Source organism: Podarcis erhardii (assembly GCF_964252035.2).
Source record: "Podarcis erhardii genome assembly, chromosome: 4".
Classification (NCBI taxonomy): domain Eukaryota; kingdom Metazoa; phylum Chordata; class Lepidosauria; order Squamata; family Lacertidae; genus Podarcis; species Podarcis erhardii.
The window spans coordinates 67,025,396-67,041,649 of NC_138508.1; the positions used below are offsets into that span (position 1 = coordinate 67,025,396).

Consider the following 16,254-nt stretch of genomic DNA (forward strand, 5'->3'; position numbering starts at 1 on the left):
CAATACTTCTGGTCATTGTTTTTTGTGAAACTTACTTCCTGTTTAGTGTTGCAACCCAAGACTATTGCAATAAATAGAAGATTTGCTATTGATTTCTGATGGGTCTTGATTGTACTTTTCCCAACAGTAAACAGCCACTTTGCTGTTGTTCAATGGATAGAATATTTTGAATTTGAACTAAGAGATGGTAATTCACATTCCTGATTTAAACCACACACACAGAGCCAGTGTGGTGTAGTGGTTAGAGCTCACCCCATTGTGCGGATTTGAACCGCCGACCTTCTGATTGGCAAGCCCAAGAGGCTCAGTGGTTTAGACTACAGTGCCACTCATGTACTTTACCTTTAGTGGTTAGAGTGTTGGACTAGGACCTGGGTGGCCAGGGTTCAAGTCCCTTCTCAGCCATGAAGCTCACTGTATGACCTTTGGGCAGTCACGGCCTTTCAGCCCAACCAACCTCACGGGGTTCTTGTGGGAAGAACCATGTCTGCCACTTTGAGCTCGTTAGAGAAGAGGTGAGCTACACATTCAAAAGTAAATAGTGCCACAATTTCCTGGAAGTTGCTGGTGCTGGCATGGCGGTTTGCTGTGTGATATTCTGCTATATCTACTGAGCTCCTTCCATCCAGCGCAGCTGCTTTGGCAAACTTCTATAAGGTGGGAGTGATTTTCAGCCTACACCACCCAAGTAAAGTTAAAAGCAGGCTTAATTCAGTGAGCTTGAGAAAATATGCAGCACTTTGAAGCCATTCTTAACTATTTTTTCTTCCAAGTGAATTTGGTTGGAACAGGCTATTAAAGTCCACTGTCAATCTGCAATAGGGAAATATTGCAATTTCTCTTAAGGGATTCTTATGAAGAAAAGTAAGATAAAGATTTTGTGCCATTTGGCTATATGTACATACATACATACACGTTGTTTTAATAGTTATTCACTTGCCATCTCATTCATTACCAATACTTGAACTTTTCAATACTTGAAAAGTTACTGAGCACACACATATGTTTCTGAAGGCCGCACTGGAAGCAATTGATGAATTGGACCTTTTTGGAGCTGGAGGAGGACACAAGTCAGTTATTCATGTCCTTCCAGATGAAGTTGAGCATTGTCAGGTAAATCCAATTTTCCTTTCCATCTCAAAGAAAGTACAGCAAAGCACCCACCCCCTTATAAGCTCTGACTAGCCCCTCCCCTAGAAATAGACATCAAATTATGGTTGCACCACCAAATTCAACTGGGTGCTATTTTCAGCTATGGAAGCTGAAGATCTGGGAATACCAGCATTTCATAACTGATTGGAAATTCCTATTAGTTCTCACGGTTTTGCATGATAGCAGCCTAATTCTGTTGCCAGATGGGCCAGCCATTGCTGTATCCTGCCAACGCAGCAAATTCCCCTCCCGTGTGAATTAGTTTATTAGAAAATAGCTTGTAACATTTTATTTCAAAAGTGACCAGGGTGCTCTTTGTATGTCTGATAAAACACTTTGGCATGAAACTAAATGTTTTTATTTTGTCTTTGTCTTGTCTTTTGCTGGTGCTCTGTGTATATTCCACTCAGTCTATTCTGTATTCCATGCTGCCAAGGGCCTCCACCTCAAAAGAGATTGATGCTGGACTTTTGTCCATTATTTCTTACCCAGCCTTTGCTGTAGAGGATATGAATGTTGTGAATGCAACGAAAAACGAAATTATCACCAAGCTGCAGGTAAGAGTTTCATTTTGGCTTCTGAACAAATCTTCCATTCATTTATCTATAGATGATAAGCTTGGCCGTATTTGTTATTAACAGAAGAAGAAAGCATGTTCTGTTTGACTAAGAACAAAAGATGCTTATATAAAATAAAGCAATGCTTTTATACTACAACTAATTTGTTTTTTACAGGGACGGTATGGCTGCTGCCGTTTTATTCGAGATGGCTACAAAACACCAAGAGAAGTACTGTTTCTGAAACTGTCACTCATTTTTATTTGCATGCCACTTTTCCATGGTGAACGTCCAATATCAGAATTATTTTAAAAATAGCAACCCTGGGGGGGGGGGTGGAACCTCATTAGGACTGGAATGTGCAAGGAGATAAGCATAACCCTTTCCATCCCTGCTGTGGTCCCAAGGAAAGTTGCTTTACCTTCCTATTCACACACACAGCAAGGTTGATGTTAGCCCTGGAAGTTACGCTTCCATTGGCATCAGTGAGAGATTTCCACTTGGGGTTAACTTCAGCTGGCGAAAGATTTTTGTCAGAACTGTAGCATGGGGAGAAAGAGTAAAGTGACCACCCTGAGACAGCTGTTCTCATTCTGATTTAATTTTTTAAAGTTTCACATTAATTGTAATCATTCAATTGATATGACATCTAGATTGGCCCTCAGTGCCAATCTGGTATATCTGTACTTCTAAGCTAATTTCAGGTTGTGAAACTGGCACAGTCCTTTAGAAAGCTAAGTGCTGTGTGTAACAAAATGGAACAGAGAGGGGAATGCTTCTGCTAGATGAAACTCCTTGGAGATTTGGCAGAATACAAGCATAATACATTGTGAAATAGCACTGTAATAATAAAGCATGACATGAGCAATTACATTTCTAGGATCCGAATAGATTACACTACGATCCTGCTGAGCTCAAGTTATTTGAGAACATAGAATGTGAGTGGCCTGTATTCTGGACCTATTTCCTAATTGATGGAGTGTTTAATGGAGACAGAATTCAGGTAAGGTACATGATAAGTTGAAACTGTAATAATTATTGTAGCAGGTATTTTATGAATCAGCTAAGCTCCAGTAGTTGGGTAGAAGAGGATAGGCAATCTGATCATTCTCCCTACCTGCAGCTTTTGCACTTCCCGTGAGGCATCCTAGACATCTCTGTTTAAAGGAATTAATGTCCTTGGGCTGAGGGGACAAGTAATCTCTGCTTAAGATTTTAGAGAGCTGCCACCAAACTGGACTAAATGATGACCTCACTCAGTATAATACAGCTTCATAGGTTCCCTTTCAGCAGGCTTATATCATGGCACCAACTGTGATATCTGTGTGGCCAGAAAGGGAGAGAAAGACTAGAATGCTTTCCCCCCCATTTGCTCTAGTTACCAGCATTATAAGCTATGGGGATGTGCTGCTCTCCTCACACAGTGCTGCCTCGCCTCTCACCTGCAAGGTCTCCTGCACAGCAGCACTTCACATTAACTCAGTAGCAGTGCGTGTGGCACCAGAGATGGGAGCTCTAAACTCAACCCTGTGGCCTTAAAATTGTAGCGTCAGGTGCTTCACTCATTGAAGGGGGTGAGAGAAGGCCTGGTCTTTGTATACAAGGGATGTTGGGCTCTTATGTTCTTTTGTCCATGGGGTCTCTGACACAGACACTTTTCACAAAGAGGATGTTTCCAGGGTTCCCAGCACCACATAGGTACTCTTCCAGTTGTTAAAAAAAACAAAACCCATGAACTTCAGTTCCTTGGTCCTTGTCTTGCACTTTGTAGGTACAAGAGTACAGAGATGCTTTGGAGGGGATACTCATTAGGAAAAAGAATGGCATTCTTCTGATGCCAGAATTATATGCTGTTCCTCCAGATAAGGTAAGACAATTTGGAACATGCCTGGTTTTGTAAATTATCGACCTCTGACATACTGTGTGTTTCGCCCAATTATGTATGAATGTTGTGTTGTCCATTTTCTGTGATATATTTTAACTGTTGGGATTGTATTCAGCTTTAGATTTTAACAAGTGCTACACCCTCGTAAATCCTCGGTACGAGTGATGTGTGAACCTGTTCGCATTCTTTGTTTCATTTGCCAGGTGAATGAAGAGTATGAGAATCCTCACACAGTGGACCGTGTCCCAGCTGGAAAGCTTCCTCATCTGTGGGGCCAGTCATTGTACATTCTCAGCGCCCTCCTAGCAGAGGTAACTATGTTTGACACAGCTTTGACAATTATGACAGGTTCCTTTGACCTTATCGTCCCCTTTTCTAGTTGCATTAGAGATCAGATTTCTTTCAGCAGTGGCTGGAAATAATATTCAAACTGGAAAATTATCGGAGCCAACTCTGCCCACTTAGACCAGCCTTCTTCTTAACTTTGGGACTCCAGCTGTTCTTGGATGCCAACTCCCACCAGCCCTAACCGGTGCAACCAATTGTGAGGGATGTGTGGTCCAACAGCATCTTGTCACACAAGGCTGTCCAAGACCTCAATGGTTTTGCACTATCATGAAGCTTCCCTCTTCTGTGCCATTGTCCAGGAATGCGCTCGCTTAAATATGTTATTATTTTTCTCACCTTTGCAGGGATTTCTGGCTACTGGTGAAATCGATCCATTAAACAGAAGGTTTTCAACCGCTTTTAAGCCTGATGTTGTTGTTCAAGGTTGGTGGTTATTGTTACACAATTTTTTACTTAGGCAGTTAGGTGTTAGTACAATGGGATAAAAATGTCACTTATATCCTTCCTGAAGATATGTGTATCTATAGTATAGTATTTCCAGATGACTTTTTTTTTTTTGCTTCAGATATTGAAGTGTTGCTCTTTATTATAATTTTTTTCTCTTGTGCAGTAAATGTCATAGCAGAGACAAATGAAATTAAGAAGCTGTTGAGACACCATGGAATCCATGTTCAGAGCATTGCTGACATTAACCCGACCAGAGTTCAGCCAGCACGGATTCTGAGCAATCTGTATGCCAAGCTTGGTAGGTGATGTAACAAAGGGATTGTGAAACCTTATCATTTGCTTACCTATCTTTGCTGCTCAATTCCCGTGTCATTTTCTTGTTTGGAATGCAAGTTTAAAATCACATGTCATTCTGAACTGAAATTGTGGGGAAGTACAGTGGTACCTTGGGTTACATACGCTTCAGGTTACATACACTTCCGGTTACATATGCTTCAGGTTACATATGCTTCAGGTTACATACGCTTCAGGTTACATATGCTTCAGGTTACAGACTCGGCTAACCCAGAAATAGTACCTCGGGTTAAGAACTTTGCTTCAGGATGAGAGCAGAAATCGTGCTCTGGCGGCGCAGCAGCAGCGGGAGGCTCCATTAGCTAAAGTGGTGCTTCAGGTTAAGAACAGTTTCAGGTTAAGAACGGACCTCCGGAACGAATTAAGTACTTAACCTGAGGTACCACTGTATATGCCCGTTTTAATTCTGAAATGTTAGCACAGTCCGAAGTTCTGTAGCTCACCAAAGCACCATCGCCACATTCTCTGTGACGCATAATGTGCCCCTTATATGCTTTGTTGGAAACTCAGTTTCATTGCCTCCTGAATTTCCTTTTGTAAGGCGCACCATATGATTTAAAGGGGAATGGAAGCATGCCTCTGGCTTCTCCACCAATGCTGGCTCCTTTTCCTCCAGCCTCTGTATGTTGAACAAGATTTGAAGAGGGAGCTGATGTAATTTTTTTTATTAAAAAAATGCTCCTTCATGCAGTTAAGCAATTCTATTCTGCGGGAACCTGATACCATAGGAGCCTCCATGAGCACAGCCACTTCTCCTTCCAGACTTTCATTCACTGTGTGGAAGTCACAATGGAGCCGGGAAAATGGGCACAAATGCTGGCAGTGAGACATCTGTGTGGTCCCACCCCCTGTCAATCTCATCAAGCCCCTTCCTGTGCACACAGGAAGCTCCCCCTGTAGTCCTGAGCCCAGGCCTGAACACCAGTGTGCTGGATTATAGCAATTGCTTTTTTTAAAAAAACAACAACACAAATCTTTGCAACAGTAAAGACTTCTATAGCAGATATGCTTTCATAAGCTTTTCTGTTACCATTTAATGATAAACAGATAACAAAGCAGTTGAGTGTTGGCCAAGAAAATTCTAGCCATAGAGATTTTAACCATTCTTCTTAAACGTATCTAAATAAAGCCAGAAGAAAATATCAAAACACTATTTATGTAAAATGTTTTCGGCCACGAAATAAGCAGAGCACTGCTTTCATTGATCTGACAAGAAATTGTAACGGAATTGGGCGAAAATGTTCTAATTGGGACTGTGTTGTGTGTGCAAAGTGTTAGAAAAATAATTGGTATTAGAAGAACCAGGGAGAGGCTTGCAAATTTTATACACCTCTTCTCTATGCCTACATATAGGCTCGTGTTACAATATTTTTATTTAAAAGTAGGATCGATACAATGCTTTTCTAATGTTAGTAACATTGGCCTACTTGCTAATTCCACTCAAAAGGGTACTACAGTGGTACCTCGAGTTACAAACGCCTCAGGTTACAAACTCTGCCAACCTGGAACAGTTACCTCAAGATGAGAACGTTGCCCCAGGATGAGAACGGAAATTTTATTCCGGAGGCGCAGCGACAGCAAGAGGCCCCATTAGCAAAAGCACGCCTCTAGTTAAGAACAGTTTCAGGTTAAGAACGGACCTCCGGAATGAATTAAGTACATAACTAGAGGTACCACTGTACTGATTTCATGAATTAGGCAGTGCCTTTCCACGAAATTTCATGCTGAAGCAGTGCACTACTTGCTTTGCAAAAGAACAAGCCTTAAAGCCTTTTGGAATATAAGGAAAATGTTCATGATTTTTATATCTTGCTTCCGACAGCAAACTGTTTAAGACTAATTTGTGTTGTATACGGTATAAGAGCAGAAGTAAATGTTAGCTGTATTCTTTTGTTCTTCCAGGCCGCAACAAGAGCATGAAGCTGAGTGGAAGGCCTTACCGACATATTGGTGTCCTGGGAACATCTAAGCTCTATGTTATAAGAAATCAAATATTTACTTTTACCCCACAGGTGAGCTTGGAAAGCTTCCTGTTTCCCAATTGCTGGTGAAACACTTTGCTTATTTACATATCCCTTCTTGACGTTATGTAGGCTGAACTGATGAAACTTGTACCAAATTCATTCCAGCCATTTACACACGGAAATGAAATAAAATAGGAATACTGATAAGCTCATCAGCTTTCCAAAAAGAGAAAACTAGTCTTGCTAATTACACATGCCAGAAGTGAGCACATAGGGATGGGGATCTTCCAGAGGTAGTTAGAGAACATCTCCCCATCAAGGATGGGGGAGAGCTGCAGGTCCCTTGTCCCTGGGTTGTGATGAGCTTCCATAGAACTAATGGTAACAAAGCTTTTGCCGAGAAAGAAATCTATAAGCACTTGTCTTCGATTTGTTTTTCCTTCCAGTTTATAGATCAGCATCACTTCTATTTGGCTTTAGACAATCGGATGATTGTGGAGATGCTACGAACAGAGTTGGCTTATCTCACTTCATGTTGGAGGATTACAGGAAGACCAACCCTCACTTTCCCAATAACCAATACAATGCTCAGTCAGTAACATGTGACCTTTATCATATGACCTTGCATATTATGGTTGGACCCAGCTTTTTCTGAATGTTCATGCCATTTGCAATAGAAGCTTTTTTGTTATTTGTTTATTTTACATTCCATACTGGATGATAAATAAGAGGCAGGAATAGATTCTGTCCAATAGAGAAACAAATGACTTTCTGAATATGCAAGACCACTTTTCAGGATAAAATTTTACATTAATCTGGCTTTTTTAAAAAATAAAACATGGGGGCAATTTGAAGCTGTGGAGTGTGTATTTAAGTTCCAAAATAATAATAATAATAATAATAATAATAATAATAATAATAATAATAATTATTATTATTATTATTATTATTATTATTATTATTATTATTTTGTTTCACTCTAAAGTGCTTTCCTCTCATCCGTGACCTTAGATTTGACGCTGCAAACAGCAGCAGCCTCTTTGAGCTGGAGTTCCCTAGCAACCGTGTTCCCCACTTATGGAAATAGATACTGAGACATCTTTGTGTATCCTTACCCTGCTCTTCATAGGGGTACACCAGATTAGAGTGAAGATAAAAATATACAGTTCATGTAGTGAACAAGTACTCTGTGAGCATAGCACCAAAATGGGAGACCATCTCCTTTATAGAACCAAAATGGGAGACCACCTCCTTTATATGCAAGAGGTTCTAGGTTCAACCCTCACATTGCCAGGTGGGTCTGGAAAAATACGGCTTTCTGAAACCCACTGCTTGTCTGTGTAGAATGATGCCTGGCTAGATGGTCCACTGGTCTGGTATAAGTCAGCTTCCTTTGTTCCCAAACATATTTAATAATTGAAGTGATAGTAAAACAGAATGCCAGTATATGGTCACATTGGAACTCAGTAGGACTGAGTTAAAATGCCTATAGTCGAGATTTCTCCCCCTCCCCATCTTACGAAAGGGAAACTCAAACCAGTCAGCAGTACACTTTAGGAATTGCTAGGTTTTTTTCCATTCCCCCCCCCCCCGGTTATTTTATTTTTTAAAAGTATTCCACATTGGATATGCTAACTTATTTTGAAAATGAGTTGATAAAGGAACCTATTGCCAAGATGCATGTTTTGTTTTCCTCCTTTTTAGCCAATGATGGGTCTGACATTGATCCAGCAATTCTTGCCACAGTAAGAAAACTTGGGGATGGCTACTTTGGAGGGGCCAGGTAGGTGCCACAATCCCGTTGACGCCTGAGGATATAACTCTTTTTCTCTGGCTTTGACAAAAACATGTCATCAGACTATTGTGTTCTCTGTCTAGTGTTTCATAGGTTTACCCCCACTAGTCTCTTTTGAGCTGGAGGTAGTCGCCGTACTTCCTGAGTCATTTGTCATTGTAGAGTTGTGCGTTAATCATGTTTGTTTTGTATGCTCTTCTGAGGGCAGGAAAAGTAGCATGCACGGTAAAGGTAAAGGGACCCCTGACCATTAGGTCCAGTCATGACCGACTCTGGGGTTGCAGTGCTCATCTTGCTTTATTGGCCGAGGGAGCCAGCATACAGCTTCCTGGTCATGTGGCCAGCATGACTAAGCTGTTTCTGGCAAACCAGAGCAGCGCACGGAAACGCCGTTTACCTTCCCGCCGGAGCGGTACCTATTTATCTACTTGCACTTGGACGTGCTTTCGAACTGCTAGGTTGGCAGGAGCAGAGACTGAGCAACAAGAGCTCACCCCGTCGTGGGGATTCGAACCGCTGACCTTCTGATCGGCAAGTCCTAGGCTCAGTGGTTTAGACCACAGCACCACCCGCGTCCCAGGCATGCATTACCAGAGAGCAAATTGCATTAATGGAATTTAATTTTGTATAAATGCACATAAGCTTGTGGCATGGGAGTTACTAAAAAAACAACAAAAAACTTGGCAGGTTGCACATCTATTCAATGGAAGTTGCTCTCAATTAAGCGTGTACAGGCAAACGCTGTATTGCATGCATTCAAAGAACACACAACTGTGCACACGTGGGCCTTTCTTCAGAACTGGAAGAGGTTGCAACAGGGGAAAGGTGGGCTTATGCATACTCTACTGACATGCACAATGACCTGGAATGCAAGTCCCATGCAAATTGGGGGGTTGCCTGTATCGGATTGCAGGCTTAGCCCAGTGTGTTGTCTCTAAGTGGGCAGTTAGATACCTTGGAGTAGCTCTCAAGCAGGGTGTGGTCTTGATGGCTATTCCTGTTGTTTCCCATAGCATCTAGTAATAGCATCTAGTAATCAAAGATAGAGTGTCTGCCAGTACGGAGACCATTAGCTATGATTGTATAGAGCTGTGCTTCCCTCTTCTGCACAGTGCCAACAATAGTCAAAAATATAGCAAATGCTGATTATAGTGGGAAAACGTTTATATCTAGTGCAATAAGCATTCATATAAAATGATGTTCTTTTCTCCTTTGGCTGCTTTGATGTTTGTTCTTCAGGGTGAAGCTGGGCAAGTTTTCAGACTTCCTGACCACTTCATTCTATACAAACCTTAGCTTTCTGGACCCTGATTCTGATGGGAAGCTCTTTGATGATGACAATGAAGGTTATTCCAGCCCTGAAAGTGGATATGAACTAGATTATGCAGACTTCGGCAACAAAGGTAATACTGGTTTTGGCTTTTTAATGTTTCAAATTATACACACACTTGCCAAAGTAAACACATCTCAAAGCCAATGCCAGAGGAATATATTTTAAATCGGATCATAAAGGAATCGTTGGCTTTCTGGAGAGGTTGTTTTGCCCATGCTGTTCTTGAAATTTGTATTTGGGGGATATCTAACAGCATGTTTTAAATGAAATGTACACATAGGTGAACGTAACTAGACCATTCTTCATGGTCTCAGACAGAACTCTATCCCAGTTCTCTGGGCTCTGTGTTTGAGGACCCTCTTCAAATACAGCCTGACAAAAGCCGGCTGAGTATTTTTGGTGGCATTTTTCTTGACTGAGGACAGTACTGTTCATGTTTCATCTAACTAACAGTGGACATTTAAAAAAAATATCAAACACTGTTATTTAAATGTTTGCATATTTTCAAGCTGCCTGGGATAAGTTTTGCATATAGAATATGTCTTCTATATTCATGTATTGTTGAATTGTATTTATTACTGAATTTGCTATAAATGTTGTTCTGTACTGTTGCGGGGGAAACTGTTACCTTGCAGCCTTCTGATGAGGCTCATGGTATGCTGCTATTTCCTTATATCCTAGTCTCATTGTAGGATCTCTCTTGTCTCTGAGGACCCTCCCCCCCGCCCCTTCCTTTGTGTGTGATTAGAGAGAGGTGTAGCAACACAGTAGGGCCAGAGTGATGGAGGAATCACACTGATAGAAGTGGGAGAGAAGAGACCAGGAGTTGCAGAAGGCCACAGGGAGGAAGAAATGAGACTGAGCAGAGATGGAGATCTGAGGGAGAAAAGGAGAAGCCTGGGATTTGTGTTGGATTTGTTGTCCTGGCCCTAATTCCTTCACAGAGGAAGGGCTGGGAAGTTAACCTCTTCCTGAACAATAGAAGATGATACTGTGAGCATCTGTAGCAGCTGCAGATGAGCAGGGTGCATGTGAATGGTGTGTGAGATTGGTGCACAACTGCCAACAGGAGGGCCATTTTCGGCCCGGGGGGGGGTGGTGGTGAGTGGATTTACATGCACTCACCGGCATGCATGAAGATCCAGAATGCAACCCCTGTGCAAACGGGGAGTTCCTTGCATTGCCTTGTCATGGCCTGAAACATTTAATCATTGTATCTTTTTCTTTAACAAATGACTTAGTGACTATTTACTATTATTGTTTTACCTGTATTGTTTTTCCGATGCCAAAAGGTGATGTCAGTCAGAAGGAAGTAAAGTTCCAGTGTCTCTTTCAAACTGGTTTCCTTTTGAACCTGTTTTGACAGAATCCCAGGACGAACTGGACCAGTATATAAACACAATGTTACAGAGCACTGCTCTTAAATCACACTTGCCTCCGATATCAAAAACATCTGGTTCAAGCTATGTGTTTAGTGCTGCTCATTCTACCAGAGAAATACTGTCAATCATGGCCAAGACGAAGGGTCTGGATGTTCCCAGTAAGTTTTTACAGCATTTTGAGTTTTATAACCTTTCACAGAAGAAATGCCTGTAAATGCTAAATTGAGGCTAAAGCTAAGAATAGTGTTAAAACGGTTAGTCCACGCTAATTTTAGTTACCAATAAATATTCCTTATAGCACAATTCCTTTGAAATAATGTTTCATTTTCTGTGTAACGGACAATTAGCTTGTCATCACTGAAGCTCCAAAGTTGAAGTGGACATTATGATGGCCTGTACAAATGGGACAATTTGCAACCAATTTCTGTTGTCAAAAGTTCTCAGTAATAAGCATCACATTGTGACCACATGTGTAAAGTCAGGAATAAAAATTGAAAGCTACAGAGAATTCTCTAGTCCACTGAGCTGATGAATAAATGAGATAAGTGCATAATCAGATTGTAAATGATGAAAAAACACACGAATCTGAAGGAGGGAATATGTCATGAAATATTTGTTAAAATCATCATTACTGTTGCCAAGGGACATCATGGGTCAATAGGTGCTGTACGTCATTTGCGAGGTGCTAAAACCTAGAAATACAGTGAAAATTGGGACAGAACTTGATAATTAACTGCAAATTGCACAGAGTATTAGTTGGATATACTAGGGAGAAAAAGTGTAATTTTCTGCAATGTGAACATGCCTTTAAAGGGTATACACACTTAATGCTTAGCATTCTGTCCAGTGTTGAACCAAAGCATGTTGACATTAACTTCTGCATTTTAAGATACTATCTTTCTCCAGACATGAAAACATGTTAGCATATTACAGTGATTGCTGATTTCAGGTGGGAGAAACAGAGAGATTAACTGGATGTTACATATTTTTTTCTTCCTACTTGGGAAGGAAGTGAGTTGGAGAAGAGGAGGGGAAAGGATACTTAACCATTTCCCTACTTCCTGCTCAAGTACTGCTGCCCTGGACTCTTTTGGGATAAAGGGCAGGGTATAAATTTAATGAAATAAATCAACATTCTGAATTGCCCCCCTCAAAGCATCTTTCTCTGTGCCAGTATTTTCTTGTACTGCACGACTAGGTCCTTAATATAATGTTTTAGTATCCGAAACACTGTGGGCTCTTACAATAGCACTTTTGTGTACTTAGAATGACCTGGTTTGTTTGCTTCCCAGATGTTTCGATGTCTTTGCCTACAAAGGTTTTGAACACCCACCGGAAATCTCTGAACCTTGTTGACTCACCACATTCACTGGTGGACGAAGTAAGCCATTGCAATGTTCACATTTGGAAAGCATAATGACCTACCTCTTTGTTTACCATTTTAATCAATAGAAGTAGCTGAAAAACAAATATATCATGTTTCACTTGTGCATCATTGAAACAGTTTATATTATTTAAAACATTTGTACTCCACCTTAAGGAGTCCAAGGTGGCTGACAGCAAAATAAAGCCCTAATTTAACAATGCAACATATTGGTTCCAGAAACATTAGAACATTAAAATATGGCGGCAGCAATCCAAGTTATTGGGTTGCATCCAATGGTGTCCATGCACAATGGGACTTCTTCCTCTGCTCATTCTTCTTCCAGAGCAGACTTGGGGGTGGGGTGTGCATGAGGGACTGTACAGGGGAGGAGAGGAAGGGGAAGCCCCATTGTGTTATTGGAACTCTGCTCACACAACATGGGAACCCATTCCAATCCATTGAAATCAGCAGATTAAATCCAATACGCTAGAATAACTATCTACAAACCAGAAGGTTTTTTCATAGGGAAGATTATTACTAGCTTCTGGAAGGCTTTTCAATAGTTATGGAACTGAAATTGTTCCTGCAAAAAAGGAGTATTAAAAAAAGTGCACGAGTGACTGAAAAAAGGTGCCTTCCATAGTTCCAGTTACAGATAGGTAGCCGTGTTGGTCTGCCATAGTCAAAACAAAACAAATTCCTTCCAGTAGCACCTTAAAGACCAACTAAGTCAGTTCTTGGTATGAGCTTTTGTGTGCATGCACACTTCTTCAGATACATTTTGTGTGCATGCACACTTCTTCAGATATGTATCTGAAGAAGTGTGCATGCACACAAAAGCTCATACCAAGAACTGACTTAGTTGGTCTTTAAGGTGCTACTGGAAGGAATTTGTTTTGTTTTGAAAAAAGGTGGAATCACATTAGTATGGTGTGGGAAGTAAGTGGAAATATTGCAGCATTGTAATCTATTGCTCGGATGTTAATTCAATGGTCAGTTCAAGAAGCAGAGGCTGCCTTCAGAAGGCTTGTTCCTTGCTTCATGATGAAAGAGCTGTTAGTTCCTTGCTTTCAGACCACACCAGGACTAATGATACATAATTGAATCTTCGTAACTGCAACGAATGCAGGCTGGATTCCCTGAGACCAGTAGGACTGCATTCCAGCTCCTGCAGAATTGCTCAGCACACAGCTCATTTATTTGGGGCGTGCAAAACAGCAGACACATGGCTTTAATACACATTGCAACCCTTTATTTTTGGAATAAGAGACTCCCTCCCCTTTTGATTTTCACTTCTCTTCTGCTTCAAAGCAAGGAGGTCACCCTACACATGTACAGCCCAGCCTGCTTACTGTTTGAAGGCCCATGGGTATTAAATGCAAATATTATTTTAAAAGACAAAACTAATATTGCTTGAATCTCTTTTTTATTTAGTTACCCAGTGGTGGTTTTATTTTAAAGCACACACTTTAGAACTTCCAGCCAACTCCCTTTTCATCCATATACCTAGAATAAAGTTAGTTAAACAAAATGTAAAAAGTGTTCAGAAACACTATGTCTCAATTCTGTACAGTGGTACCTCGGGTTAAGAACTTAATTCATTCTGGAGGTCCGTTCTTAACCTGAAACTGTTCTTAACCTGAGGTACCACTTTAGCTAATGGGGCCTCCTGCTGCCGTGTCCGTACCGCCACTGCACAATTTCTGTTCTCATCCTGAAGCAAAGTTCATAACCCGAGGTACTATTTCTGGGTTAGCGGAGTCTGTAACCCGAAGCATCTGTAACCCAAGGTACCACTGTAATTGCATTTATGTGCCCCTCACGTTTTCCAGGGAGTAATGATAGCTAATGAGTTACAGAGCAACCTTTCATGTTCAGGCCTTTTTTGACTTTTGGTCATTTAAAGTTTGTCTTTGATTAATAGGAGCCGGAGGCTGTTCTTCAATTGCCAAAAGATGCTCACGGCGATTTGGACTGTGTGAAATTAGTAGAGCAGTTAAAGGAATGTCCCACTTTACATGACCAGGCAGATATATTGTACATCCTGTATCTAATAAAGTAAGTTTCCTAGTATCTTTATAGTAAATTTTGTTTATTTTTAAATGGTGGCATTTCTAGGAAGTAAAAGCACCCAGCTGTACTAATGTTATGTGGGATTATTGTTGTTCATGACCCTGATAGTTGTGACCTCCCTTACAGCAGGCATGGGGAAAGTGGCCCTCCAGATGGATGATTCCAACATCTGTCAGTCCCAGCCAGCATGGCCAACGGTCAAGGATTATGGGAGTTGGACTCCAACATCTGGAGTGCCACAGGGTTCCAGCTTCTGACATGGGTTTCAGCCTTCAGATTACTGTTATGTATCCCTAATGTTTTATTACAAGGTTTTCATTTCCCATTCTGTTGCCTTTTAGCACACCCACAAAATTGTCTGAAGTGCTGTCTAGTTTCTAGCCAGATCTTCTGTATTAATGTTTGCAGAGCTGACCATTCCACTTGTCACAGTCAGCGGCGTAGCGTGGGTTATCAGCACCCGGGGCAAGGCAAGTAATTTGCGCCCCCCAACCCGGGGCAAGGCAAATAATTTGCGCCCCCTAACCCGGGGCAAGGCAAGTACAGTAATTTACTCTCCCAAGCAGCAGCAGCAGCGAGGCTTCTCTCCTTAATTGATTCCCCCTCCACACCGCGTCGTTTCCTGGCTGCTCCCCCCCTCTTCCCCTCTCTCTCCTCCTCGCTCTGCTTGCCTTGCCCTGCCCTGCCTGAGGGCACCCTGAGGAGACTCCGCTCTCCTTTTTGACCAGGCGAGGTGGGAAAAAGGGGGGAAAGTCTCTTCCCGCCCCCTCGCCAGACTCCCTGCTCCGCTCGGCTCACTACCCAGGCGGCCAGTGGAAAGAGAGACGCAATTACCTCTCCCTCCGCTTCGCCAAGCTGTCAAAGCCCGGCAGCAGCGGCAACAGCAGCAGCAGGCGCAGCCAGACCCCCGCGAGCCAGCCAGCCCGCCCGTCCGCCCGGCTTCCTCTCCTTTTTTTGCCAGCGGCAGAAGGCTTTGCTCTCCCCCTTCTGCGACCTCCTCGCCAAGCCGAGCGAGCGCGGGCTCCCTAACCAGTGGATTTTAGTAGGGGCAGAGAGCTGCTAGTGCGAGTGCGCCCCTGCCCAAGTTGCGCCCGGTGCGGCCGGCACCCCTGGCACCCCCCACGCTACGCCACTGGTCACAGTGCAAGATGCAGTAGGACACACCTGCCTCTTGTTTTCGTATCTGGCTATTTTAGGGCTTGATGCTACATTCATGCAAAGTTATTTTGAGCGGTAAATGGGGGGAACTTTGGGATGGAACTTCCCACCATCACTGTCAATGGGATTTTATTTTGCAATACAGGCTATAAAAAAGCACACACATAACAAAAGTACTTTAAAAATTAAGGAACGTGATGATTACTCTCGTTAACATATCTTGCATATGTTTGTAGGATGACTTAAATATCATAGTCAGGAAAATTATAGGCTTCTGTACTTGGTTGGAAGTTGATCAGAAGCTTGAAGGGCATCTTCGTAGAAATAAGTGGGAATCATGATGCCATAATATCTATTTTTAATTTTTGCTTCATTGCTTATTAGCTGGCTGAATAATCATTGTATGTTATCACAGTCTCTTGATTTTTATTATTCTGCTG

General features: G+C 42.0%; 1 protein-coding gene across 3 annotated transcripts in view; it reads left to right on the forward strand.

Moving 5' to 3' along the window:
• The window catches only part of PHKA2 (phosphorylase kinase regulatory subunit alpha 2), a 51,062-nt gene that overhangs the window by 15,643 nt on the left and 19,165 nt on the right, over nt 1–16,254 (forward strand). For all 3 annotated transcript variants that reach the window (XM_081859057.1, XM_081859055.1, XM_081859056.1), the window contains exons 8-22: nt 1,015–1,113; nt 1,563–1,709; nt 1,887–1,940; nt 2,590–2,712; nt 3,481–3,576; nt 3,798–3,905; nt 4,287–4,365; nt 4,553–4,687; nt 6,646–6,755; nt 7,154–7,298; nt 8,412–8,490; nt 9,742–9,905; nt 11,202–11,375; nt 12,510–12,598; nt 14,508–14,641. In XM_081859057.1, the coding sequence (XP_081715183.1) occupies nt 1,015–1,113; nt 1,563–1,709; nt 1,887–1,940; nt 2,590–2,712; nt 3,481–3,576; nt 3,798–3,905; nt 4,287–4,365; nt 4,553–4,687; nt 6,646–6,755; nt 7,154–7,298; nt 8,412–8,490; nt 9,742–9,905; nt 11,202–11,375; nt 12,510–12,598; nt 14,508–14,641 (1,736 nt within the window). The remainder of the gene's footprint in view (nt 1–1,014; nt 1,114–1,562; nt 1,710–1,886; nt 1,941–2,589; nt 2,713–3,480; nt 3,577–3,797; nt 3,906–4,286; nt 4,366–4,552; nt 4,688–6,645; nt 6,756–7,153; nt 7,299–8,411; nt 8,491–9,741; nt 9,906–11,201; nt 11,376–12,509; nt 12,599–14,507; nt 14,642–16,254) is intronic.